This window comes from Camellia sinensis, chromosome 1, assembly GCF_055761805.1.
Source record: "Camellia sinensis isolate YWXY chromosome 1, ASM5576180v1, whole genome shotgun sequence".
NCBI lineage: Eukaryota > Viridiplantae > Streptophyta > Magnoliopsida > Ericales > Theaceae > Camellia > Camellia sinensis.
The window spans coordinates 212,093,722-212,119,876 of record NC_138961.1 but is presented as its reverse complement, the minus strand read 5'-3'; the positions used below and the strand labels follow the sequence as shown (position 1 = coordinate 212,119,876).

The following is a 26,155-nucleotide window of genomic DNA, read 5'->3' as shown; positions in this document are numbered from 1 at the left end:
AGGAAATACTGGATGGGTGCAATTCCCGCTCGAGCGCCAAAACCCCCGCTCGAGCGGACAGGTCAAAATTTGGGCAACTAGTTTTGGTTTCTAAACCTAACCAACCTGTAACAAACCTGCCCAACACATCCTATAACTCAAATGCGAGGTAAAAAGGATGTAAACAAGATAATAATCAACTACCAACAATCCACGGACACATGTCCGGATCACTGTACAACAAGGGTAAATCCGGGATCGCTATAACAATAGTAAATGCCATACCAGAAGTTGAACATGACGAGGATGGTTTAATGGTTGGAGATGAGGACCCCCATATGGCATTGGTCCGCCTTCACATACGCAACAAATTATGTTACATGCGTAAGAACGGAATGTTAGGAAATATATAGTAGTCAAAATAATTTTCGTATGGTTGTCACATAATGACACACGTGAAACAGACTGTATTCAAATATATTATCATGTACAATATGTATGAGTTTCCACGGGAATGTAACCCCTTCCAGTTGCTGACGTGTTTAACTTTGAAAAACAACAATCCATACAAATTTTGCTTTTGGAAAAACAAAAAAAAGGTGAAACAGATAAAAACAAATGGAAAAGAAAAAGAATAGACAAATTGTCATGTGCGACGTAAATTACAAATAAATGAAACACATAAATATATTAAAAAAAAAGTTATTGTATACCAATTAAAAAAAAAAACAAGACATACTTAAAAATAAAAATCCAAGACAAAAAAAAAATAACATAGTTATAGTAAAAAAAATAAACAATAAAAAGACAAAAACATAAATTCGCAAATAAAAATCGAAAAATTTAAGCACAATACGCCAAATCCAAACCCAAAATTAAAAAAAGGAACAGGAAAAAAAATTAAACAAAATACGAAAAATCCAAGCGCAAAATAAAAAAATTCAAAGAAAAAAAAAATTAGCGCAAAATCAGAAAAATATATTAAAAAAAAAATAAAAAATAAAAAATTTGGATTTGCAAAATTCGGGAGATCGAAACCCAACATGAAAAAATTGTCAACAAAAAAAATAAAGCCAAAAATGCCAAAGCGAAACCCCAAAAAAAAAAAAAAAAAAAACACAAAATCGAAACCCTACATAAAAAAATTAAAATAAAAAAGAAGAACCAAAATATGGCAATTCCAAACCCAAAATAAAAAAAAATGAAAAATAAAAAAATTAAGCAAAAGTCGGCAGATCGACACCCAATATACAAAAAAAAAAAAAAAATCTAAATCCAAACCCAAAAAAAAAAAAAACAAAAATTAGGAAAATAGGCGAAATCGAAACCTAACAGAAAAAATTAAAATAAAAAATAACAAAAATATGCCAAATCCAAAAATATATATATATATATATATATATTTTAAGCAAAAAGCCAAAATTGTAAAAAAAAAATACCGAAAAAAAAAACATACAAAAAAATTTTGTTTTTCACCAAAAAGCCAAAATTGAAAAAAAAAAAAAAAAAAAGAAAAAAACGGAAATAATGCCAAATCCCAACCCAAATTAAAAAATAAAAAAAATGGAAAAGGGCAATTTGGTCTTTTAACAAGATGACACCTCACCAAAAAGTCAAAAAAGTCAAAAAGCCCTTTCCAAACCAGATTTTTTAGTCCCAGGCTAAAATAGCCAAAAAAGTCAAAAAGTCAAAAAGCCAAAAAGCCAACCCACTTCCCAAACGGGGGCTAAGGCTAAAAAGCCTGGTTTGGGAAGGGCTTTTTGACTTTTTTGAGTTTTTTTGTGAGAGAAGAATATAATGATTATGGGTTGGATGTGATGTTTTGTTTGTTATGGCTAAAATAACCTATTTTGTTTTTTGTGGCTCAAATAACCAAAAAAGTCCAAACCATCGCTTCCCAAACAAAACTTTTTTTTTAGTTTATATTTTAATCAAATAATTAAAAAATTACTAAATTAACATGTTTGCAAACGAGGCCTAAACGCAACCTAAATCTATCCGCTACGTTGTCGTTTTTCATTCCTAGAAGTTGTAAAGACCAATTGCCTCAAAAATTGCTTGTTTTTGGTTTTTGAAAAACATTTTACAGAATTTTTTTTTTTCGTGTTTTTTTATTAATTTTTTTAATATTTTAAATAATTTTTAAATACACCTAACATAAATATACATAAAAAATATAATTTTTGTGAAAAAAAATCTTTTAAAAATTTATTAAATATCAAAAATATAAAAAAAAAATACGAAAATTTAGTATATTTTTTTTATTTTTATATATTTATTAATTTTTTAAAATATTTTTTTATAATTCTTTTTCTTTTTAAATACATTTAAATAAGATGTATTTAAAAAAATAAAAAAAATACTTAAAATTTTAAAAATATTAAAAAAAAATTTAAGGAAAATTTACTCATAAGTCCTAGTTTCTGAAAAATTGAACCATTTAGTCCTAAAAGTTTTCTTATGCTCCATTTAGTCCCATTTGCACATCAATCTAATGTTTGAAACATTAATTTGATGTTCGAAATCTAATGTTCGAAACATTAATCTGATGTTCGAAATCTAATGTTCGAAACATTAATCTGATGTTTGAAACATTGTAATGGGACCTTTCAGTCTATAAGAAAACTTTTAGGACTAAACAGTGTATAAGCTATTAATTTGGAATTTATTGGTGCATCCCCCAAAATTTAATTAATTTTCAAAAAATTTAATTTAAAAAATTCAAACCAAACACACGTTAGAACCCTAAAAACAGAGCTCTCTCTGCGCGTTTCTCACTCCTAAACCACTCTTCCAAAATGCTGATCGATCGTCACTGAATGAAAAATCTCTTGGAAACCCATCACATCTAAGAACCAATTTGATCTCCTAAAATGGCCTCCATATCTTCAAAATTCCCATCCAACTCCCTCCGGAGGGTCGCCTTCCTCCGCCGCCCACCCCCCTCGCACCACCTCTGCACCTCCGCCGAGCCCCGAATCCAGAAGCTGGAGCGAATAGCCGACGACCTTCTCAGCCTCAACAAGCTCGAGCGGTTCGACTACTCGGTCCTCTTCCGCCTCAAGATGGGCCTCGACCAGTACGGCCCCGCCGTCTCTGGCCTCGGCGGCTCTCCCTCCTCCGATTCAGCCGCCGGCTCTGGCTCCGGCCTGGCGGAAGCGAAAGTCGAGAAAACGGCGTTCGATGTCAAGCTTGAGAAGTTCGATGCCGCGGCTAAGATCAAGGTCATTAAGGAAGTTCGGGCTTTTACTGATTTGGGATTGAAAGAGGCCAAAGATTTGGTTGAGAAAGCTCCTGTGGTGGTGAAGAAAGGGGTTGCCAAGGAAGAGGCTGATTCGATCATTGAGAAGCTTAAGGCTTTGGGTGCTACTGTGATGTTGGAATGATTGCTTTTTTGGTAACCAAAAAAAAAAAAAAAATTGAATTTTGCTTCTTTATGTTGTCAGTGTAGAATAATTTTCATCTTTACATGAGAATGAGAATGAGAATGAGAATGAGAATGATAATGATAATGATAGTGTTCTTTTGCCCAATTTTGATGTGTTCAAATTTAAATTTTTTCAAAGTTATCAATTTCTTTTGCTTGGCTTTGCTGCTATATATTTGTGTGCATTTTATATATATTCGAATTGGAGATTTAATCATGAACTTCTCCAATTAAGTGCTTAATGGTCAGAAAACATCAGACTAGCAATCTACCTTTATTGTACGTGATCTGTTGTTTTTTGGTGATGCAAACATTGAGTTCTTTGTTTATAGGTGCATACCACAAAGTGGGAAAATTGTAAGAAGTTTTGTAGGCACCTGTCATAGTTGAAAGCTGCAATTTTTTTTTTGAGTCCCATTATAACTGCAACTAGTAAGATGAACATCGAGCACTTCTGGAAATCTTATTATGCCTACCATCCTTGAAATTGTCCTCCTCCAACCTACAACAAATGTCTCTCCTGCGTTTCTTAGCTATATAATTATTCGTTTCGAACAAGTTGCCTTTTTCTTTATTGCGAAAGGGTAGAGTCTACCAAAACCTAGACGACAAAGCATATTAAAAAACCATTCTTTTGAATTGGTGCAAAGGCTATCAATTTCTTAGCTTGCTGAACATGGAAGCTAGAGCAGATTGAATTGTAGTTCTAGTATTTTGAGCTTACTTACCTTGTAGATTTACATAGAGGATTCTTGTTTTTGTTAGGGATATGGTCAGCAACATGACTGTGCTCCTTGTTTACCTTATTAAGCAAGGTCAGAGAGGCCAATGAAGTGCCTAACATTGTATATGTTTTAAAGAGTGTTATTGAACCAAATGTCTGTATTAGATCTTAACACTCAAAAAAAAGATATTTGTATTGGTTGGACACAAAAATTCTGAATGACTGTATAGTTTTCAGTACACTTTGTGCTTTATTGAATACAATAGGTGCCATTGCTTTATGAAGAAACCATTTTGAGAAAATCCTTAATATCTAAAACAGTTTCAACATGAGTTTGCAATAGAACCTGTTGTGCTAGATGGAGTTTTTGAGTCCCTCTTCTGCTTGTATTATAGAGTGTTGGCAATTTCAACTTTGAAATGCCATGTTTATGGTAACCCAAAATCTTAGGTCTTGTTGAAGCTGATAACTGGGGAGAATTGTTGCAATGTCTTTTACTTTGCTTATCACTCAGAAAATAAATGCTCTCCTTGTCTTGGAACAGTTTAAGTAAGAAAAGATGGTATGTGTAGTATTACTCTTTGCAGCTTAAATTGTTGTTGTATTAACTGTGAAACTTACTTTGTCTCCTATGACACTGCAAATGAGCTTTAAGCAAGATTCAACCAAAAACTTCAGAACTTGTTTTGCATCATTTACGTAACATGTAGCAATAGCATGGTTTGGGCTTGTTTTGAAATTTTGTACAAGACACTTATTATTTGTCAATAAGCTAAAATAGTCCAAAAATCACTAAAAGTTGTCACGCTACTCTCTTTATTTTTTTATATGTCTTTTCATAAAAAGTCAACTAAAATAACCAATTCCTAAGCGAGCCCAGTTAGGACAAATTCCCATAATTGGAAAGTAGGACTTGAACAGAGTCTGATTTATAGATGCATTACATTCATTGTGTTTGGTTTCAATTTCTAGATTCATTTTTCTAAAAATTGAATTTTTTTATTTTTCTTATTTTTTTGTTTTTAGTGAATATTTTTAAAATTTTAAGCAATTTTTTACTTTTTTAGATGCACTTTACTTAGATGTATCTAAAAGTAAAATATTTGTAAAAAAATATTTAAAAAAATCAATAAATACACAAGAATATAAAAATATGCTGAATTTTTTATTTTTTTATATATATTTTTGGTATTTAGTGAATTTTTTAAAGATTTCTTTTTCGCAAATATTATACTTTTTAAGTGTATTTATGTTAGATGTATCCAAAAATAAAAAAAATTATTTAAAATATTAAAAAATATTTAGTGAAAACAAAAAAATACAGAAAATAAAAAAATTTAATTTTCTAAAAAGTGAATCCTGAGAAGTGAAACCAAACAAGCTGATTGTCTTATCAAAAAACAATATGCGGAGAAAAACATATGCAAACTATGACACATCAAAGAAAACAGAATTCGAAAAATATTAGAAAAAAAAAAGCAATGTTAATCTCATACATGTTTTAAGCAAAGACGCAGTATGGAGTTGGCTCTTATAAGATAAATCATAGAGGACACTCCACTTAAAAGATTATCGTGGACAGCAATTCTGCTGCCCAAAAACCATGCAATGATTTGGCTAAGCAACTCATTATGGCAAATACTAACAAGTGTCCCTTATGCATTGTTTAATGTTGAGAAGTGTGTAAAAGTGTCTTGAAAATATGTTAAAATGTGAATTGATTTCAGTAGAAGTACATTAAATTTAGTAAAAAGTATCTTGTGTTCTTCAAATTTTTTGCCATATACTTGTGCCTTAGGGGCACTTGTTAGCAAGACTTTTTCTTAATTTGTATTATCAGTTTTTAGCATTGCTCAACAGCTCAACATTACCATGTGGTTTCATTACTATCAAGGTAAAATAAGCTTTTAAGTTGGTGCCACAAAAGGTGGTTCTTTAGCATTTGTTATCTTGGTTGGCGTGTTCTTCCCATGGGATGGCCGCCTATTGGATGGTTGTGTAGCAGGCATTTCTCATTGACCCCCATGATCTTGGTCGAGGCATTTCAGCGGTTCATTTCTATCTGGGAGCTTTCTTCGGTGCTTTTTCAGAGACGCGCTTCCTCGGATTTGTTTGCCATGTTGTGTAGGAGGTAGGCACCCATTAGTGTGATCTGGTTTTCATTAGAGCCCGTTGCATGTATGCGTTCCATCATCGATCTCTTGAGGCCCAAAAGCCAACTCATAAGATGGTGCCACAAATGCATGATGGTTTCTAAACCAGCCCTCGTCCATTCACATCTTTCTGAAGAAGAAACTGAGAACACTACGCACTTTGATTTGATGCATGTAATAATCAAAATATTTACCTACTTAAAGCTTATAAAACAATTATGTAGTTCATATGTTATGGATTGTCTTTAAAATTTTACGTGATATTGTTGGATGGATTCTAACTGCAAGTTATTTAGGAAGATTGCCAAATATATCCTGATATGCCTTCATACCACAGTGCCGCTGTTACACTTGGTCATGCTGGTTTTCTGAAAGAACTACTGAAAATTATTGAGTGCATGGGGGAGAAACCTGCTAAAAGAATAAAAAATATGCGTCACAAGAACAGGGACCCTATTCTTCAATCTGATGTGGTTGTGTTTAATGCTGTAAGAGAACGTTGCTTTGTTACAGCCAATTAAGTTTTCCTCACTTACATCCATCTGCAAATTGGCTTAACTTCTTGATTATCTCCAATTGGTTGTGAGGTACTGAATGCTTGTGTTCCAACCCATCAGTGGAAGGGTGTATCTTGGGTGTTTGGGCAGTTGAGAAAGAATGGTCTAAAACCTAATGGAGCAACTTATGGACTTGCAATGGAGGTAGTTGTTGGATCTTGAAGTACCTAAAAATCATGGATTCAAACACGGGCATGGGATTGGACACGTTAATGGGTATGGACACGGGACACAACAATTTTCAAAAAAATTAAGAAAAAAAATCCACAAAAATGTCTTCAGCATAGGACGCACATGTCCGTGAAGTGTCCCCAACGTGTCCTGCAAACAAAATTATTAAAAAGTGATACACGTGGACATGCGTGTTCGCACCATGTCTGTGTCTGACATGTATTAGACATAGACACGGACACAACACTTATTTCGGTGAGTCTGTGCTTCCTATATTGGTACAATATGTTTTATGGGTGGTTATTTGTCTCAAATGATATCGTTAACTGGTGCAATTTAATTTCTTTGCAAATATGAAGAGTAAAAGACATATTATAGGTGTTATATGCTTACAGATTTTGTTTTTGCTATCAATAAATAGATTTAGCAGAAACGGTAGAAATATTGAAAGCTGAGGACAATTAGAGTGGCTATGTTTTCAAATTCGAGGCTCATGCTATTTCTTTGGACGGAAGTATAGGTGTGTCACGCTGATCTGTTCTTTATCTTCATTTCTGCAACTCACTTTAGTTGTAAGAGAATAGTTAAAATACAAAGGGTGAGCATTGGATTTGTGTGTCAACTGCATTCCAACAATTTAATTCATCTTGGTTTTGAGACTGCTTTGACACCCAAGCTCTATTCCAAACTTGAGACCTGGAAAGCTCACAAAGGGTGCTGCTGATGTTTTTTCATGCCTGATCTGTCCCTTGACCCTTGAGTCACTTGCATCTCTTTGCAATCTGCTCAATCCCTGGAACATGAAATTTCTGCTTAGTTGAAAACTTGGCTACCTCTGTGACTATGGATGTCAGGGTCAAATATTAGGTCTGTCTTAAGGTCTGCTGATAGCAACAAAATTAGTGATTTTTATAAAGAGGCCTAATATGTCTTCTACTGCTTTGACCAATATATGAATATACGCCATATGCTTTAAAGAAAAGGAAACACAGGACTGCAGGTTAATTTGCACTAAATGTAAAATATAGGCTCTTAGGCACTTGTGGTAGCCTATTATGTACGGAATTTGTTGTGGATTCCTTGAGTAAATCATGCAAGTTAAAGTGTAATAGAATGATTTCTAGTACCTTCAAAGTTGTTAACACAGAAAACTGGGTATATATATGATTTTGACATCTGGGTTAATTCATGGTACTAATTGAATCAGTCACATAATACTTTCAGATCTTTTCTAGACCATTTTATACTTCTGTGAATATGGGTTTCCATTTAAGTGCAACAGAGTAATCTTCATTGAAATAAGTTATTTAGCTTCAAATTATATTTGGTAATCAAGACTTACAGGACATGCTTTTTGTAAGGTAATGCTACGATCTGGAAAGTATGATCGTGTACACGAGTTCTTTGAAAAAAATGAGAAGTGGGGAAGCTCCAAAAGCGCTTACTTACAAACGTATTGTTGGTCTAACCTTTACTGTCGGGGTCACTGATGTTTGGTGGCTTACACATCCATTGCCTGCAACTTTCCAGTTCTTGGCAGAGCCTTTTGGGAGGAAGGTAAAGTTGATGAAGCTGTTAAAGTAGTCAGGGACATGGAACAAAGGGGAGTGTTTGGGATAGCCTGTGTATATTATGAGCTAGCTTGCTGCCTTTGCAACAATGGGAGGTGGCAAGAAGCTATGCTGGAGGTTAGTTCCCTTGTCTGTAGTTTCATTATCTCTGGTTTTAAATTTCTGAGAGATTTTATATTTAATTTTGAATAAAAAATTCAGGCTGTGTTTGGTGCAGCTTTGAAAACTTAATTCCACCCCTCCATTTGCATGAATTGTTTGGATAGAGTTTTGGAATTGTGATTCCACCACAAATTTCAAAACATATTTCTCGTTCCTGTTTGGCTACTCTCTTTCTTTCGTGTTCTCCATTCTGAAAAGCAGAGGATTTTTGGATTTTGGGTCTACCCGGTCATTCACCCGGATGTCTCCCGGATGTCCAGCCGGTTGACCGGAACAGTGTTCGTGTTATTTTTTTTTATTTTTTTTTTTGGCACTTGTTATTTTTATATTTTAAATAAAAAATATTTTGAAATTTTTAATTTTTTTTTTATGAGCTATGAATAGAATTTTGGGTTGTGCGTTTGGTTATGAGTTGTAAATTTTTGAATCAAATATCATATGTCACATCACTCAATTCAAAACTCATTTCAAAACTTATAACCAAACAAATTTTTTACACTCAAATCATAATTCCAAAACTCACAAGCTCAAAATATAACTTTATTCTCAAATCATAATTCTAAAGCACTACCAAACGCAACCTCAATTTTTCATGCGTCACGTTTACACATTGTTAATTGAAACGGAAAATGTCACTTTTCACTTTGGCATAGACCTCAAGGGAGTTTAGTGTCATAATCACTAATCAAGCTTTAGGGGGGCATCACATTTTTTGTCCTAACCACAAGGGGTTAAAATGTAATTTACCCTTCTTGTATTTTGATAGTTTATGCTGTTCAAAATTTACGCATAGTTGTATGGTTAATTCGAATTACCAAATATGCTTGCTAGGTGAATGCCTAACTACAAATGTTGGACACATATTAATTCCATACCTTTACCCAAGTGTCGAGTGTTCTACAGAGGTGCTTCATACATTTAAAGACTCCACGTAACATAGGTTGGTAGCATTTGTATTTGTCTAATTTGTTTACGTACTCCATCTCCGTAGTATGTCAAATCCAATGCATTTAGTTATATATGTGTGATACTCTATGAAGCACGAGTACTCCAAAAATAGTGTCGTACAAGTACCGGGTACTTAGCGGGTGCGGATACGCGTACCGGTACGGCGGTACGCGTACCAGGTACGGCAAAAGAGGGTCCGGTACGTTTGGTTTATTCGGGTACGGCATGGGTACGCCACGGGTATAGCGTGGGTACGCCAGGGCCAGTTTTTTTTTTCTGCCCATGCAGATTAGCAATTATTATTATTATTATTATTTTTTTTTTTGGTGCCCTTGTAGATCAGTAATTTTGATATTTCTCTGTTGTCCTGTCTGTCTGTATAAATTGTATAATCATATCTGCAAATGATTTTGATGTTTTTAAAAAGCAATTTGAACCAAAAAAAATAACAAGCCGTATAAAGGATAGTTCTGTGTATGAATATGCATTATACTTTTGCTTCAGATCCTCCTAGAATTTCTTTATAAAATCTTTAATCATATCAAACTTTTAAAGTTTATGCACAAAATATTAAAAATTGATACTGTATTAGTTGATTAGTAGTTGTTGGGAATGATGCAATTTTATGTATTATGCAATTTGCAATTGACAACCTGCCCCAATTGAGAATTTTTTTTCCTTTACTGTTGGCAATTAACTTTAAATCTTTCTTTGGTCTCCTGTTATTTATTTGGTCTCACCCTATAAAAATAGCAAATTGATGAGCAAAAAGAAAGATTTTAAAAATAAATTATGATCACAAATTCACAATGCATAACATGTCAGAGTGAGAGATTTCACAAATATTATTTTTAACGCTTAATGGTTTTAAATTATAGGAAAATGAGTAGTTCTTTTTTTAGTTTTGATATTTAATTTTAATTTGTAGGTTGGATCCTTTAATCATAATTATATTTAAAAAAAAAAAAAAAAATATCGGCGTACCTCAGCCATACCCGTATCGTACTTTTTTTGAGTTTTGCCGAATCGGTGTACCCGCACTCGTACCCGTACCATACTCGTATCCGCACCCGTGCTTCCTTGGTGATACTGCAGGCTCTTGGCACTTAGGGTTTGCTCCATGAATGCACATCTCTGACACTTATCTTTATTGAGTAAATATGGTGGAATGACTTTTGTGTTACTCTTTTATGCCGCACCTGGATAAAATTGACCATGGAGTGTTGTAGCCATGCCATGGTAAAGGGGTTAATGTTTTAGATTCATGTTAGACATAAGAATAGAATGTAATATAAAATAAGGTCATTATATAGTGTCAATCCTGTAATCATGTCAGTCTGGTGAATTTATTATGTATGGTACATGAGGAAAATTAATAATTCTAAAAACTGTACCTACAGGTTGAAAAGCTAAAAAAGCTTCATCGTACTAAGCCTTTGGAGGTTACCTTCACTGGCATGATAATGTCTTCTATGGATGGTGGACGTGTTCACGACTGCATCTCTATTTTTCAACACATTAAGGACCATTTTGTGCTTGACATTGGCATCATAAACGCCATACTCAAAATTTATGGCAGGAATGATATGTTTTCAGAAGCAAGAGAGTTATTTGAAGAGATCAAGAGAGCTGAATCTGATTCTCACCATAGCTTGGATGGTTTTGGTTCTTCCCTTAGCCCAGATGCACACACAGCACAATGCTTGAGACTTCGGCTAGTGCTCTCCAATGGGAGTACTTTGAGTATGTCTACAGGGAGATGGCTCTCTCTGGGTATCAACTTGATCATAGTAAGCACACATTCCTGCTTGTCGAAGCCTCCAGAGCTGGGAAGGTATTCTTTAGCCTACTACCTTTCTATTAAAAAGTAATATTTTAATCTTATATGGTTATATTAACTCTTCTTTGTAACTCTGATAATTACATCTGATGGGAATGATTTTTCTGTTGTTCATACTCCAACAACAAAGTGATAGTGGCTGTGTTTTCTCTGGCTGTTTATCTGATTTCAGATACTTCATATATGGACTCCAAAATTTCCATTGCCATTTTGTTTTCTCCTTTGTATAACCAAAAGTTATATGTTCTCCAAGTGCAAGATGGTCGTTGCTAGCTACTTTCGTGCATTATTTTTCACATAAATTTGATAGTGTGTAATTTAGTGCTTGGCTTTCTTTTCGTTACTTTGTGTACTGGTGTGCCTGTGTTGTTTCTGACGTTCGACGCAAGGAGTGTGATCGTTGGATTAGTTTCTTTGAGCCTTTAGTGGTTCTTTAGAGCTACTGATCATAACTCAATGCGAGACAAGAAATTTCATTTTGGATTCATAAAATTGGTGTGTTCCAACTGCTCAAAGGAAGACGCTGACTAAAAAGCTAGATTATTCTATTTTTGTGTTATCAATTCTGTGCCTTGCTAGCTGTAGTGCTGTTTTAGAAGTTACTGGATATCTCTCTCATGGCAGATTAGTTAAATTTTTTTACCTTTCAACCCTTCTGTTTTGGTTGCAGTTTTATTTGTTGGAACATGCATTTGACACTATGTTGGAAGCTGGTGAAATACCTCATCCATCCGTGCTTACTGAATTGATATGTCAAGCATTAATTCAACATGATTTTGAAAGAGTTGTCGGCATAATCAACACTATGGCTCATGCTCCATTTCAAGCTAGCGAAAAGCAGTTGACAGACCTGTTTGAGTGTAATGGAGACAGGATCAGTGAGGAGAGTTTGAAGGAACTGTTGGATGCTCTCAGTAATTTTGATTAACCAATAGAAGCCACTGTATCAAATTTGTCAAAATCATTGTTATCTTTCTGTAGATCCAACAATTGGAGAGAGATTTCAAGTACAGTTGCTTTTGACGATGTGTCTGTGGACCAATCACCTTTGGTCGGTAATAATGGGAGATTAGGTTGTGATGAAAATATAAATGTGCACATTTTTTCAGCAAATACTGTTGAAGATGATTCTGATTCAGACGATATATTTAGTGTTGATCAGAGCAGTAACACAGAGGATGATGCTGATTCAGAAATGTTTTGGTTCTCAAGTTATGCCTCTAATGGAGACCGAAAGGCTAACCTATTCACCAGCCTTGAGGATTTGACTGTTGATATGACATCTGATGCACCAGCTGGTCGTGATGACAATTTCTCAAATCATATCAAATATGGAAACCTACACATTGAAGAGGTAGAACTTGACGTGCCAACAGGCAAAGTTGGCAACTGTCGCAACCTACGATTTGCGTATGAAATTCTGGAATCTTGGAAGGAAAGCAGAAAAAAGGATGGCATGTTCTTCCCCTTTCAGTTTGGGGGAAAATAAGCGCAATTCGATGTTGGGGAATTTTCAAAATGAGTTTTCAATTTATAGTTTGGGTGTTTTCAAAACCTTCCATGTTTTTCTTAGGAAACCATGAAATAAACTTCGGGCTTTGTCCCACATCGGAAAGAGAGGAAAACATGGAGCATTTAATAAAGTACTACATGAAATATTACTTTGAATATGGAATTGTGAGATGAAAGCTAGTGTGCATGCACTCACACCGCAAGGATGGTGCTCTGCACATGCGCGCGTGGCGTGGGCTATATGCTGTGTGGCGTTTGATGTTGCACTTTGCATCGGCGCGAGGCGCCATGAGGGCGCTTTCCTATTTGCATTGGACAAGTGGGAGTGATGACGTGGATCCGACGTGGCATGGGTGTCATGGAATATAGTCAACTCCACGTAGGAGTGACGTATTCGATCTAGAGCGGGTTGATGATAGCCATTGATTGGAGATGTGCGCAATCGTACAGATGAGATGGCACCCGATCATGATCAGGTGTGATTAGTTAATGCATTTATTCGGTGTGAGAATGTTCTACACTATAGATCGTCGATCCAACGGTCAGATCTGATCAGATGCAATCAAGGAACATGGCTATTCAATCAGGTGCATCAAGGCCTATAAATAGGCTACGAAATCAGCCATTTCATTCCATCCAAAAATTCAGAATTCATTCCTGCAATTCTCTCTCTTTCCCTCTTGATTTTGAGTTTTCAATCAAGAGTTTCTTAAGTAAATTTTTGTTTTTCTTATTGGTATTCAAGTTTTGCAGATTTGATTATTAGTGTCTTGGTTTTCTTGATTATATCAAGAGTATTCTGATCTACTGTCGTCAGTGCAGATGCCAGTAAATTTGATCTTTAGATCAGGTTTCGTTGTATCTGGAGACAAATTTGCTGTAACCTCCTGCACACATTTTAGTGGGTGCAAATATTGTCTTTAAGAAAGCAACTTAGTAACGCGACTTGAAGCACCAAATTTCTGTCCTACATAGACAAGATCGTCTCCAAGGTTTAAAGATCCGAAGACCACCAATTAAAGGATTCAAGACGATTTGCTCTAACATTCGTTTCATCATAGCTCATCAGATGAACAAAACTACATAGTATGTGCAAGTGTCATGGTATTTTTCTCAACTATACAAGTAGGGACGGAATTAGGAGAAGACTATGGGGGCCATAGCCCTCCTATTTCTGTGAATATTATTGTGTGCTATAGAACTTTAAAATATATATATATATATATATATCATTTTATATAAAAAATGGCCCTCCAGTATTAAAAAAAAATGTCATTCTTCTAACTTGAATTCTCTTTCTATTTTACATCCAAAAAAAACTTATTCATCCTATAAGAAATTTGCTTTTATGGTTTTTTTATTTTTATTTTTTATGTATATATAATTTGTATATCATATATACATACATGTGTGTTTTGTATATTTGGTGAAAAAAAATTATTTTTATTTTAACTCTTCCGGTAATGGAATCCTGGTTCCATCCCTGTACACAACACAATGCTTTGTTATCACTGCAAGTCTGCAACCAAGGGGTACTTTTAGATGAATGTCTCCATGATTTGCATGCTTTGCTTTATTTTGTTGGAAGAAATTAACCAATATTGACCTACTCGGTCTGAATTTTGTCTGAACTGTATTTGCTGATGAAGCATTTGAGTGTAAAATTTTATTGCTTTTGCCAAGAAAAGAAAATAACAGACTTTCTACAGCTTTGTTTCAGCAATAGTTCCATTTCTTAAGGTTCTATTTTTGAATCTCTCTCTATTGTGCTAGTACTTTCTCTTTTTAAGATCTCCTTCCATGCTTTGTACAAATGCATTACTAACATATAAGATGCCAAATGGAATTAAATTTGTGCAAAAAAAAAAAAATTTAAATGTGGGTTGATTTCAGTAAAAGTGTATTAAATTTAGTATAAAGTGTCTTGTGTTCTTCAAATTTTGTGTCATTTACTTGTGCCCTAGGGACATTTGTTAGCAAGACCCTTTCTTAATTTGTATTATCAATTTTTAGCATTGCTCAACAGCTCAACATTACAGTATGGTTTCATTACTATCAGGCCATGTTTGTTTGGGCGGACTGGATTAGCATTCCCATGACTAATAGTCCTAGGACTACGAATCCGTTGGATTATGTATCCTATTTTAACTAATAGTCAAGTTTAAAATAATTAGTCCGTACCTCAATTGTTTAACCAAACATCGGATTAATAATTTATTGGACTATTAGTTCAATCCCAAGCTCATGTCCACCCAAACAAACATGGCCTCAAGATAAAATAAGCTTTTAAGTTGGTGCCACAAAAGGTGGGTCTTTAGCATTTGTTATCTTGGTTGCCATGTTCTTCCCATGGGATGGCCGCCTATTGGATGGTTGTGTAGCAGGCATTTCTCATTGACCCCCATGATCTTGGTGGAGGCATTTCAGCTGTTCATTTCTATCCAGGAGCTTTCTTTGGTGCTTTTTCAGAGACACTCTTCCACTGATTTGTTTGCCATGTTGTGGAGGAGGTAGGAACCTATCCGTGCAATCTGGTTTTCATTAGAGCCCGTTGCATCATGTATGCGTTCCATCAGGTTTTCATTAGAGCCCGTTGCATGTATGCGTTCCATCATCAATCTCTTGAGGCCCAAAAGCCAACTTATAAGATGGTGCCACTGATGCATGATGGTTTCCAAACCAGCCCTCGTCCATTCACATCTTTCCGAAGAAGAAACTGAGAACACTACGGACTTGCTTAAGAAAGTGTACAGAGCTCTTCAGCGCAGAAGAGCAAGTGTATAAAAGTAGCAGAGAGAGTATGATTGAGTAATACACATCTTCAAACAACAGATAGTGGACTTGTCATTTATTCACTATTTTTTTATTTCTCCTTTCACAAAATTCAAAATCAAAACTCAGCCTTTAAAAAAAAAAACGAAGCTCCTCTAGCAAACAAATATCCATTTTCCAGACTTTTCACAGGCCTCCAAATCAACTCCAAAATTTTGGGGGTAATAATATAATTGGATTGTCAAACAATAATTTGCAGGTTTAATATCATTATTATTAAATTTGCAGATAAAGGATGGTTTACTAGATAAATTACTGCTTTCAAATTGTTGGCAAATGAAAGATCCAGAGCAAAAGCTGTCAACATAATTGCACAATCAACCATTAAAACACGCAAGCATCTGTATTAGCTGGTATTTAAAAAGATATAAATATTTCCCTCGGTTTTTCTTTTTTCTTTTTTGATAACATAACAGTCAAACTAGCAGGTGAATCATAAGTGCAATAATGCAGAGCACAGCACAGCACAGCATCAGAAATTTCTATTTACATATATCTTCAGCTAGTATCCTTCTCCACTCCATTATGAATCTCAAAGCTGTAAATACTAAAACTTATAACTACTAAACAAAAATTTCCTCCAATTTACAAGCCTATCCATATTTACGCTCAGACCTGTGCATAAGCATGGGTGTTAATCCATGTTAGATGCATGGTTCATGTTTAACTCAATACCCATTTTGAATTTTTTGCTATCTGCATTTTTTAGCAGGATCTTGCTGTCCAAAAGTTGAAAACAGTAACATGAAACCCAACAATGAATGCTACCGGAAAATATAGCCGCAAGCTATGATGGAGCTTTGCCAAGTCTTCCTTTAGGCTGACATCAATTCTTTGATGGTACCCAAACGAAGATTTGATGCAATTTCAGGATTGTGGCTCGGCGACTAATCTGCACCACGCAAAGAATTGTTGTTAGAGACTTGTCCGAAAGAATAAGATAGTTAAAAGGATAAATGAGAAATTTTACATCAAATACAGTAACCAAGAGCGGAAAGCTGCTGACAAGACAGAATTCACTATAGTACAATTGTTATTGGGGGAGGAGGGAGGAAGGGGCAAAAGAATTTCACAATTTTTATAGCTCTTGTTTTCTGCATGTCACAACCAGACAACTTGGGGGAATTTTTTTTTTTCCCCACTGTAACACAAGTTGTGAATGCATGTTAGGTGTCAAATGGAAGCTTTATTATGTATGCGACCCATGGTGCAGATGCATCATAGTATATCTGACAAATAACTATTAGTATCAGGCAAGTAACAATCTTGTTTGAAAGAAGTAAATCATTAATCTAAATATTGGTGATTCAGAAGGATTCATAACTGCATTTTATTTCCAAATAAAAAAGGTACACACACACACACATGACCCAACCAATAATTATTGTACCTCTCCTTTTGGCAGCGGTAGAAAATACCACTCAAGCTATTTGAATTAAATTTTGGACTTTGTTGAGACTTTTTGAAAAGAAATTTTGGTGTATAGTTGTCAGAGTTACTTTTGCGTGCAGGTTGCACCCCCTTGGTTCATCTTTATATAAAATTCATATTTAAAGAAATGAAATAAAATAAAACAACAATAGGAGGAATTTACCACGTACAAACTGTTCTACATTTCAAAGCCTTCATCGCTTCTTCAGCAAAAAGTTGTGCTGCTTCAGCCTCAGCTTCTGCTTGCTCTGCCTCCCTTGCTGCCTCTTCAGCCTCTGCGATCGCAGCTTCTGCTTCAGCAACTGCTTGCGCAGCGGCAGCGGCAGCCTCATGTGCAGTCATGGTCTTCATCTTTTCTAGCTCTGCATCAATCTGGGATTTAGTAGGAATTTTGATCTCATTCTTCTCCACTTTCAAAATATTCTTCTGCTTTCCATCCAGGAGTGAAGGAGAAGAGTCTTTCTTTACATCAGAGTGTTTCGAGGTTGGTGCAATCCTGTACTGATGCTTCACCTGTCAATGCAAATAGCAGAATTTTGATCCAAGTCCAAACAATAACCCAACTATTTAACTGCAGAAACCCCTATGAACAAGAACTTCTAAAATTGGCTAGCCGTATGATTTGTTACTCATCAATAAAGGAAGGGAAATTAACTTGTTAATCTTAGCTTGCTAACCTACTAGATGAGGAGCGTCAGATCATGAGTGCATTTTGATAAATATAATTTCATGACATCATGCCTGACATAAGAATGAATTGTAACTTCGTACCACATAATTCATTAGAAGATTCACTTAGTGAATGCAAACGGAAAACGTTTCACTTGGTGGCTGACCTGAGGTCAAGTAACAAACCAAATAAGTCCATAAAAACAGGTAAGGACAAGTATTCATTGGCCAAACGGACATTGCTCAGATAGATGCTTATGTATGTCATCTCAAATTTCTTGGAACCACCATTCCATGGGCGGACAGAAATCACCATTCAATGCTACCTGTGGTTACAGCATGATTATTTGCCAACTTAAAATGTCTTCCATACTTCATAGACCTCAATGCAACTTCTAATTTTCAGTCAACGAATAACAAATACTTCAAAAACACAATGGACAAAATTCTGATAATTTTGCAGGCATGCACAGCTTATCGATGTTTCCATTCAATACCTTCACTGCCTCATATTAGAACAAGCTAAAAGCAATGATCTATTTACAGTTATTCCATCATTATGGATTAACTAAATTACCTTGATTAATTTTCCATTTTCAGTCAAAAGCTTTAAGGTTGCTGCCAACAGCCTTTCCAAGTTTGGTGGTGCTGAGTATTGCTTCTACAATATCAATGTTAATAATGTCAAAATCATTTCTAACAAAATGAAGTCGAACTCAACAAATCAATCTATTAATTGACTTTCCAGTTTTGAGAAATCTTGGCACATTGAAGTAAAAGTGTATGCATTTCCCAAATCAATTTACAAAATGTTGTGGCAAGAATTGGTAAACAAATCTAATAAACTCTCTGGAAACACTATTAGTGAAGATTGATGGCCAGGAGATTCCTAGGAATGACATGTCTAGTGTATTAGATCAATTATTCGTATTGACAAAGAGATTGAGATAGGAGTAGCTCAAAGAATTAGAATAGGACAGGTAAATGAAAATTTGTTTCTACAATGTTTTCTAATAGTACCATACTTGCAAGGAAAAGTTGTATAAGCAAGTCATACTTTATAATGAAGGGTGTTGGGCCATTGAGATTCTAAGAAACATAATGTTCATACTATGGCCAAAATGAGTGTTTTGAGCTACAAAATGGCCATCCAAGAAAACATAGAATAAGAGACAAAATACAATTTTCAGAAGTTCAAAGTCACACAAATTGAAGATGAGATGAGGAGGAGGTGGTTTAACATTGTTAGGGCCATGGTAGACAGTTGACATAAACTAGTTAGGGCAACAAAGAAACTAAAATCACTCATCCAATTGGAGGCTACCAAAAGATCAAGAAAAAGGTCAAAAGGATAGTGGGCAAGGATGATAATGGGGTGCTAAGAACCACATACACTTCTAGAAGATAGTGGCCTTGTTTGGTTTGTGTTTCTCAAAAAATTTTGGAAAAAATTCTCTACAAATAAATTTTTAAAAGTAATCAAACCAAACAAATTTTTCCAAATTTTTTTTTCAAAACTTGTTTGGTTTACAAGTTTTCCAAACAAATCTCTCTCTCATACACATCAAATCAATCACTTTTTTCAAAACTCTCTCTCAAAATAATTTTTCAAAACATCTTTTGAAAAAAAAACAAACCAAACCAAACAAATTTTCGTACTTTTTATCTCAAAACATGTTTCTCAAATACAAACCAAACAAGCCCAGTGTGTCCAAGTTGGATACCAAAAAGAAAGAAGATGAAGAAGAAGGCTCAAACATGTCTCAGACACTTTGGGGGGCATGCGAGTCCATCACTTAACACACACAGCACATTACAAGTTTAAACAAAACAACTTCAGATCTAATGATAAAAGAAGAACAACATAGATATAAACATAATAATACCTCATCCTTTAAACTTAATAAATCTAGTGTTATATTGTGTTTTTTATTATTTTAGAATGAAATATTCATAAAAGTAACATTTAAAAATTATATATTGTGTGTGTGTCCCTCACGTGTCGTGTCTTGCATTTTTGGAAAATTATTGTGTTGGCATAGCCGTGTTGTGTGTCCGTGACTATGCTTCTTAGTGGATTGCCTAGAATTTGACTGAAGATATTATTTTGCACAGAGCACATTATGGTCCATAGAGTGAACCAAACATAGTTGAAATTGAGGCCTGTTGAGTTGAGTTATATCCTAAATGCCTAGTTAGAGGTACCTGAAATGACAAAAAAGCAATAGGTGACACTGCAGTCTGACCCATTGATAAATTGTTTCTAAAAACAATTGTTATAAATTTCTAACACGCTGACTTCAACAAACAAGAAAAAAAGTTTGGCAGTAATTGGCAGCATTTTACATTTCAAAGTGGAATTCCTTTGAAATATTTCTTATTTTTCATAAGAAACCAAAAAGACATGAAGAACAAAGACAGCACAAAATGAGGGGATGTGAACAACGAAAAGAGAATATCTCTCACATATAAGCAATGCAAGCATGAAAACACCTAATGTATCTTTCTGCATAAATAATGAAATCCTGGAATCATAATGTAAAGACAATAAAGTAGAAATACCTCTATGTACATGGCAATTGCAGCCCGGCTAGACCCACGAGGCTCCTTCAAATTGGTAATAGCTTCCAATATGAGATTATCCAACCTACATTCATCAAAATCCAAACCTTGGCAATAAAGATATCAAGTGAAAACAATATAAAATGACTTCAAATACAACTTTATTATTGTGCCACATAGCACACATAGTTCCCACCTCCTCAGGGGATAAGGTACATGCTTTTTTCCATAGATGAATTGTATTTTCCAAGTTCAAACATGTCAAACATAGACCATAGCCATAGCATCAAGTAACGTGGAAACAAAACACTCTATCATGCTTACCTTCTTATGTTCAAAAATCAAGACTAGAAACATAAAAGACCTAATATGTTTAAGCCATATGATGTTATTGAGTCTGGAATAACAATATGGCAGAAATGGTAATACCGTCTAATTCTGTTTTTTACACTTTTCAGGAGTGAATTCTTTCAGTTGCCTGCATTTAAGTTCAGTAAAACATCATATGGCATACACAATGCATGACAAATAAGCATAATATTTTAGGCAAAATGTTAACAAACACCCCATCCCCAACCGCACGAGAGAGAACAATAGAGGCAAGTTCTATGTCAAAAGCTTGAAATGTGGTCCTCGGCTCGTCTTAAGACATGCTTTAATGATTATCCATACCACTACATAATGAAACAACAATAACCCAAATAAGATGAGTGCCCTAGCATCTTACATAAAAGCTTTGTTTCAGCCTCATTATTTGTTTAAAGAATATATAAATATCAGATCATCCATAAACTACTGTTGCAGACACCACAGGATAATAAACATCCATCACCAAGACCAAAGCTGTCTGGTTATGTCTGAGTACTCAAGATTCAATAATATCCGAGAACTAACTCGCTTTTAAAGTAAATCAATCTATCCCTTCATGACTTTTCCAAAGGTACAAAGTTAAATTAAGAATAAGAACAACTCAAATGTATGCCACACCAGTAATCAGGGCAAAGAAGGGTAACATATATCAAAGATGAGAAGTAAATCTGTAATATTACCTTGTAATTGGTTTCTTAGGGCAATCATTTTGTGATGTTCCACTAGAAACCGAAAGAGGCTTAGCATCAACAATTTCTACTTCACTTTGACCAACAATGCTAAGGGGCATATCATCATGCTTCGAAATCGGCTGATAGGTTATTAATGCAACCCTACTACCCCTATGACGAGAGCCCCATCCATTTGCTGCCACATTCATATTTCTCCACTTATCCTGGCCATATTCAACCACATCCACCAATGTCCTTTTATTGGTTAGGAGAAATAAGCACTGATACTTCAAAACAAAGTCTATTAATGGAATTGGGACACAACAAACAGAGGCATTATCTTCCCTAATCAACTTAGGACATTTTACGTGAAAAATTTAGTAAGTTTCAATTCAGCAACAAAAGTAACAAAATTGTACATGCTATAGCTTAGCATCTTCTACCTTTAGGTCCACATTTGAACGCGAATGCAAGGAAGCGCTAAATTCTGGGTCTTTGAGTATTGTACTCCACTTGCCTGCCCCATACTTGGCTACTCCAGCTTTAAGGGCAGCTTCTTCTTCTGATGTCCATTTCTGCTTAGGAGCACCCATCAGCAGGAGTCCCAATATCTCTCTAGGTAAGAATTAAGATGTATTGTCCCCTATCAACACATCTTAAAAATCTTAAAAATAAGGATAAAGCACCCAAAAAATAAAAAATAAAAACAAAAACAAAAAGGTACCCTACAAATCCCAAGAACCATCCAGATGAAGAGAAACGAATATTTCACAAATTAGCCTAGTATAAGATTCATATAATAACACAAATATTGATTCATATTCAGTTGGAATTACATCAAGAAAACTAAATGGCAATGCAATCTTGGATTTTAATACACATGCATGTGTAATTCAACCGATATAATCAGAAACCAATAGTCAAATTCATGCTTTCGGGGCAAACATCAATTATCTGATCATCATCGTCTTAGCATAGAATTTTACAAAATCATCAGTGCTTTTGTGAGTATAAAAGTGCTTCAAATGCGTACCACATGAAGATCGGCAACGATTGTGAGAATTGTGAGCAATTTACGCGCAGATCAGGGACGAGTCGGCTTCATAATTAGTAACTATCCCATGATGAAACAAAAAGATTAAACGATTGAAACCCTAGAAAGCGAGAGTCCGAATATTAATGGAAACAAATTCTCCTTTTATTTTTGTTAAACCCTCACTTTCTCTCTTTTCCACTGCAAAAATGCAACACCCCAAAAATTCTACCAAAAGTTTTACCAAAGGTCTCGTGTAGGACCCACATGTGACCCACATTGTGTAGGTCCCACACCCATGTGAGACATTTGATAAAACTTTTGGTAGAATATTTGATGTCTCTAGCATTACTCTTTCCACTATGTTTGGGAACTATGACAGAAAAGAAAAGAAATGATAATTTAAATTATAAGAGAAAAACTAAATGATTAAAGGATTGTGATTTATCTTTTCTTTTTATTTGGATGCGTAAGAAATAAAATAAAAAAAATAATTGTAATTTCTCTTCTTCTTATTTTGTTAGATTTTATAAGGGAAAAGAAAAAAATCTGCTTTATGTTATATTACCAAAATAATATTTTTATATTTTGTCAATCATTATATTTCTTTTATTTTTATAGAGAAAAAATTAGTATTATAAAAATATAAGAATATGTTAGTTTCTTTTTTCTCCCAATTTCTCTACTTTTGAGAATATTGGAAATGGGGGTTATAAGATAAATGAGTTTTTCTATGTTTCTCTCAATTTCTCTCTACTTAAGTTATCTAAATAAGTAAAAGAAATAAATATATCTCTATTTTTTTCCCCCTCCAAATCACTCAATCCAAACATAGTGTTAATGTTTCTTTTCTTTTCTTTTTTTAATTATTTATATACAAATATAATTTATATGTAAAAATTTGAAAAAAATAATGAAACATTTTTCTCTAACTTTAATTGTAAGAAAGATCCAATATATTTTATTATTAGTTAAGGCCCTCAATAACACTAACACACCCAACTCTTTCTATTTGTCTTTTCCTACCCTCTCTCTCAGGTCCACTCGTTGAACCACCGAACCTTCCAACCCCTACGCCATCGCAATGCCGTGTAATTAGTGGCCACACTATCATCGCTAGTTGTTGGTTCGACAATCACAGCTTACTACCGATCTCTCTTTTTCACCTCTTTCATTCCATTTCTTCATCTTTCATTTCCATTCCTTACAGCCGATCTTCATTTTTTTCTCTCTATTCCCCTCATCTTATTTCCTTTCTTGCCCTCCCCTGCACACTGTCGTCCCATCGCGACCACCATATACGCCAACCACTTCTTGTATAATGAAGAAAAACACAGAGTAACCGTGATTTCTATTCCTTAATCTTTACTTTCTTTACTTGTAGTTTAACAGGTGAAGAATAAATAAGCACATATTAGATTTCTAATGCTATGTTTTCTATACAAAACAAACCCATAAACTTTTTTTAAAAAATTCACACCCCAAAAGGATATGCAGTATGAACTTCTTTGAATTTCTCTACGAAGTTATGAAATTTTTATGTGATTTTTTTTTTTTTTTTGTAAAAAAGTTGAGGGACTACAACTATTATAAAAATATTACATATCATTTATCTTATATAATTTTAATATCAATGACCTTAAACTAAAAATTCTTAAAAATTTCATTTTGTTCTATTTATATTTCTATATTAAAATCTAAAATAATATTATAGACTCTATTTTTTTAATATTAAATCTACTTAAAATTCTGATTTTTTTTTTCTCTTTAAATTAATGAAGTACTTGTATTTTGTTAACATATAATTCTAAAAAAATTAGAGAAGGCTATAATAAGGGGTTGTTTGGGGTATCCTAAATAAGTGCACTTTTTGATTTTTTGAACTAAAAAGTTGAGGGAAAAAATATGATTGTTTGGGTTAATTTTTTGATTTTTTATGAAAAAATGTGTATTAAAATATTGTATAAATTAACAAAATTACAATTTTACCCATATAAATCTTCGTGTATCTCAGTACGGATTTGTGTGTACAGGAAAAAGTTGGAAAAAAAAATATTTTCCCATTCTTTTCCACCGTGGTCTGGTACAATATGAAAAATACTTGGGAGCACTAATTAGTGCTCCCACTAATTAGGTGGCAGTGGGTCCCGCCATTAATGATGTGATGTTTTGGTCTTGGAGTTGTATTTTTTTTTTTTTTTTACTTTTTTAATGTATTAGTGCTATTAGTGGTGATATTTTTAGTGGGATGAATCATTGTTGGGTACAATATTTGAAATTTGAAAAATGCTTGGGAGCACTAATTAGTGCTCCCACTAATTAGGTGGCAGTGGGTCCCGCCATTAATGATGTGATGTTTTGGTCTTGGAGTTGTATTTTTTTTTTTTTTTTTTTTTACTTTTTTAATGTATTAATGCTATTAGTGGTGATATTTTTAGTGGGATGAATCATTATTGTTGAAATTTTGTCTTTATTTTGTTTTTATTTTTTATTTTATTTGGACGTGTGTGGCAGTGATGCATGTCTCCATCAATCATATAAAAAAAAATTTTAAATAATTTTTTTGTTTTGGACCTTTGATGTGTACCGTTCTGATAATATTTTTATTTTTGTTTTGTACCATTAAAATATTGTGAATAGTGTTAACGTTTTTATTTTTTTAATAATTTTTTAACTTTTTATCTTTTTCTCAGAATACCAAACTAGGCCTAAATATGTGAAAAGTGGGGCACATAATTTCAAAATTGTGATGCACCCGACATTTTAGCAATTATTTTTGGGTCAAGCCTTTAACATGCAGTCCTCTAAAAAATTCTATTTATTTATCATTTTGATCTTCAAATATATATAAATATAATTTTTTAACAATATTTTCATGATTGGCATGAATCACGAACCCTATCACTCAAAAAAATAAATAAATATTGGCTAAAGTGTATGATGTATTTAAAATTTAAATATTTTTTTAGTACATAAAAAAAAAATGAAAGTCTTCTCCAAACACTATTAACTAATAAATTAATTTTGTGACTTTTGTCAGAATTGAAAAACTTTTTTTATAATAATCTCTCATTCATCATGCCATTGATAAAATTTAGCATGATATGCACACAAAAAGTAAGGGGTTGTTTGGAGTGTCCTAAATAAGTGCACTTTTTGTCTTTTTGGACTAAAAAATTGAGGGAAAAAATATGGATGTTTGGGTTAACTTTTTGACTTTTTATGAAAAAATGTGTAATAAAAAATTATAAAAATTGGTTTGTAAGGAAAAATTAGAACTGAGAGTTGTGCAGCCGTAATTGTTGACTTTTAGTAAATAGTGTTAACTTTTTAACTTTTTGAGTAACTTTTTAACTTTTTGAATTTTTTCAAACTACCTAAACTTGGCCTAAATACATATTATTCATCACGTCAAATTAAATATTATTACATTTATCAGGCCAAATTTAACATAAAAGATAATATCATGCTAAATTTTATCATGACAAATGTTTGAGTATTGACTTTTAATTTGACTATTTTGTCTCTTTAAAAATGTCGTGTA

The 26,155-nt window shown here is 33.9% G+C and overlaps 2 protein-coding genes and 1 pseudogene across 8 annotated transcripts; 2 read left to right on the top strand and 1 right to left on the bottom strand.

Annotated features, from left to right (window-relative positions):
* The first annotated feature begins 2,704 nt into the window (after nucleotides 1-2,704).
* Nucleotides 2,705-3,512, top strand: LOC114309665 (uncharacterized). The gene has a single exon (XM_028255450.2). The coding sequence runs from the start codon at nucleotides 2,853-2,855 to the stop codon at nucleotides 3,363-3,365; it is 513 nt and encodes a 170-aa protein (XP_028111251.1). The 5' UTR covers nucleotides 2,705-2,852; the 3' UTR covers nucleotides 3,366-3,512.
* A 2,864-nt stretch (nucleotides 3,513-6,376) lies between these two features.
* Nucleotides 6,377-13,200, top strand: LOC114309666 (pentatricopeptide repeat-containing protein At5g67570, chloroplastic-like; annotated as a pseudogene). Its single transcript, XR_014363643.1, has 7 exons — nucleotides 6,377-6,457; nucleotides 6,580-6,771; nucleotides 6,871-6,984; nucleotides 8,373-8,473; nucleotides 8,542-8,699; nucleotides 11,093-11,526; nucleotides 12,203-13,200. The product of XR_014363643.1 is annotated as a pentatricopeptide repeat-containing protein At5g67570, chloroplastic-like (transcript).
* A 3,000-nt stretch (nucleotides 13,201-16,200) lies between these two features.
* On the bottom strand, nucleotides 16,201-22,808 carry LOC114309735 (telomere repeat-binding factor 1). Of its 6 annotated transcripts, none has more exons than XM_028255532.2 (7): nucleotides 22,612-22,795; nucleotides 22,022-22,221; nucleotides 21,588-21,802; nucleotides 20,539-20,623; nucleotides 18,554-18,637; nucleotides 17,471-17,820; nucleotides 16,201-16,768 (listed from the first exon to the last, which is right to left on the bottom strand). In XM_028255532.2, coding segments are annotated over exons 2-7 (885 nt in total). In that variant the 5' UTR covers nucleotides 22,172-22,221; nucleotides 22,612-22,795; the 3' UTR covers nucleotides 16,201-16,767. The 6 variants fall into 6 exon arrangements, with proteins under 6 accessions (XP_028111333.1, XP_028111334.1, XP_028111335.1 ...); XM_028255533.2 differs by having other exon boundaries at nucleotides 22,022-22,233; nucleotides 22,612-22,778; XM_028255534.2 differs by having other exon boundaries at nucleotides 22,022-22,193; nucleotides 22,612-22,778.
* Between the last annotated feature and the right edge of the window lie 3,347 nt (nucleotides 22,809-26,155).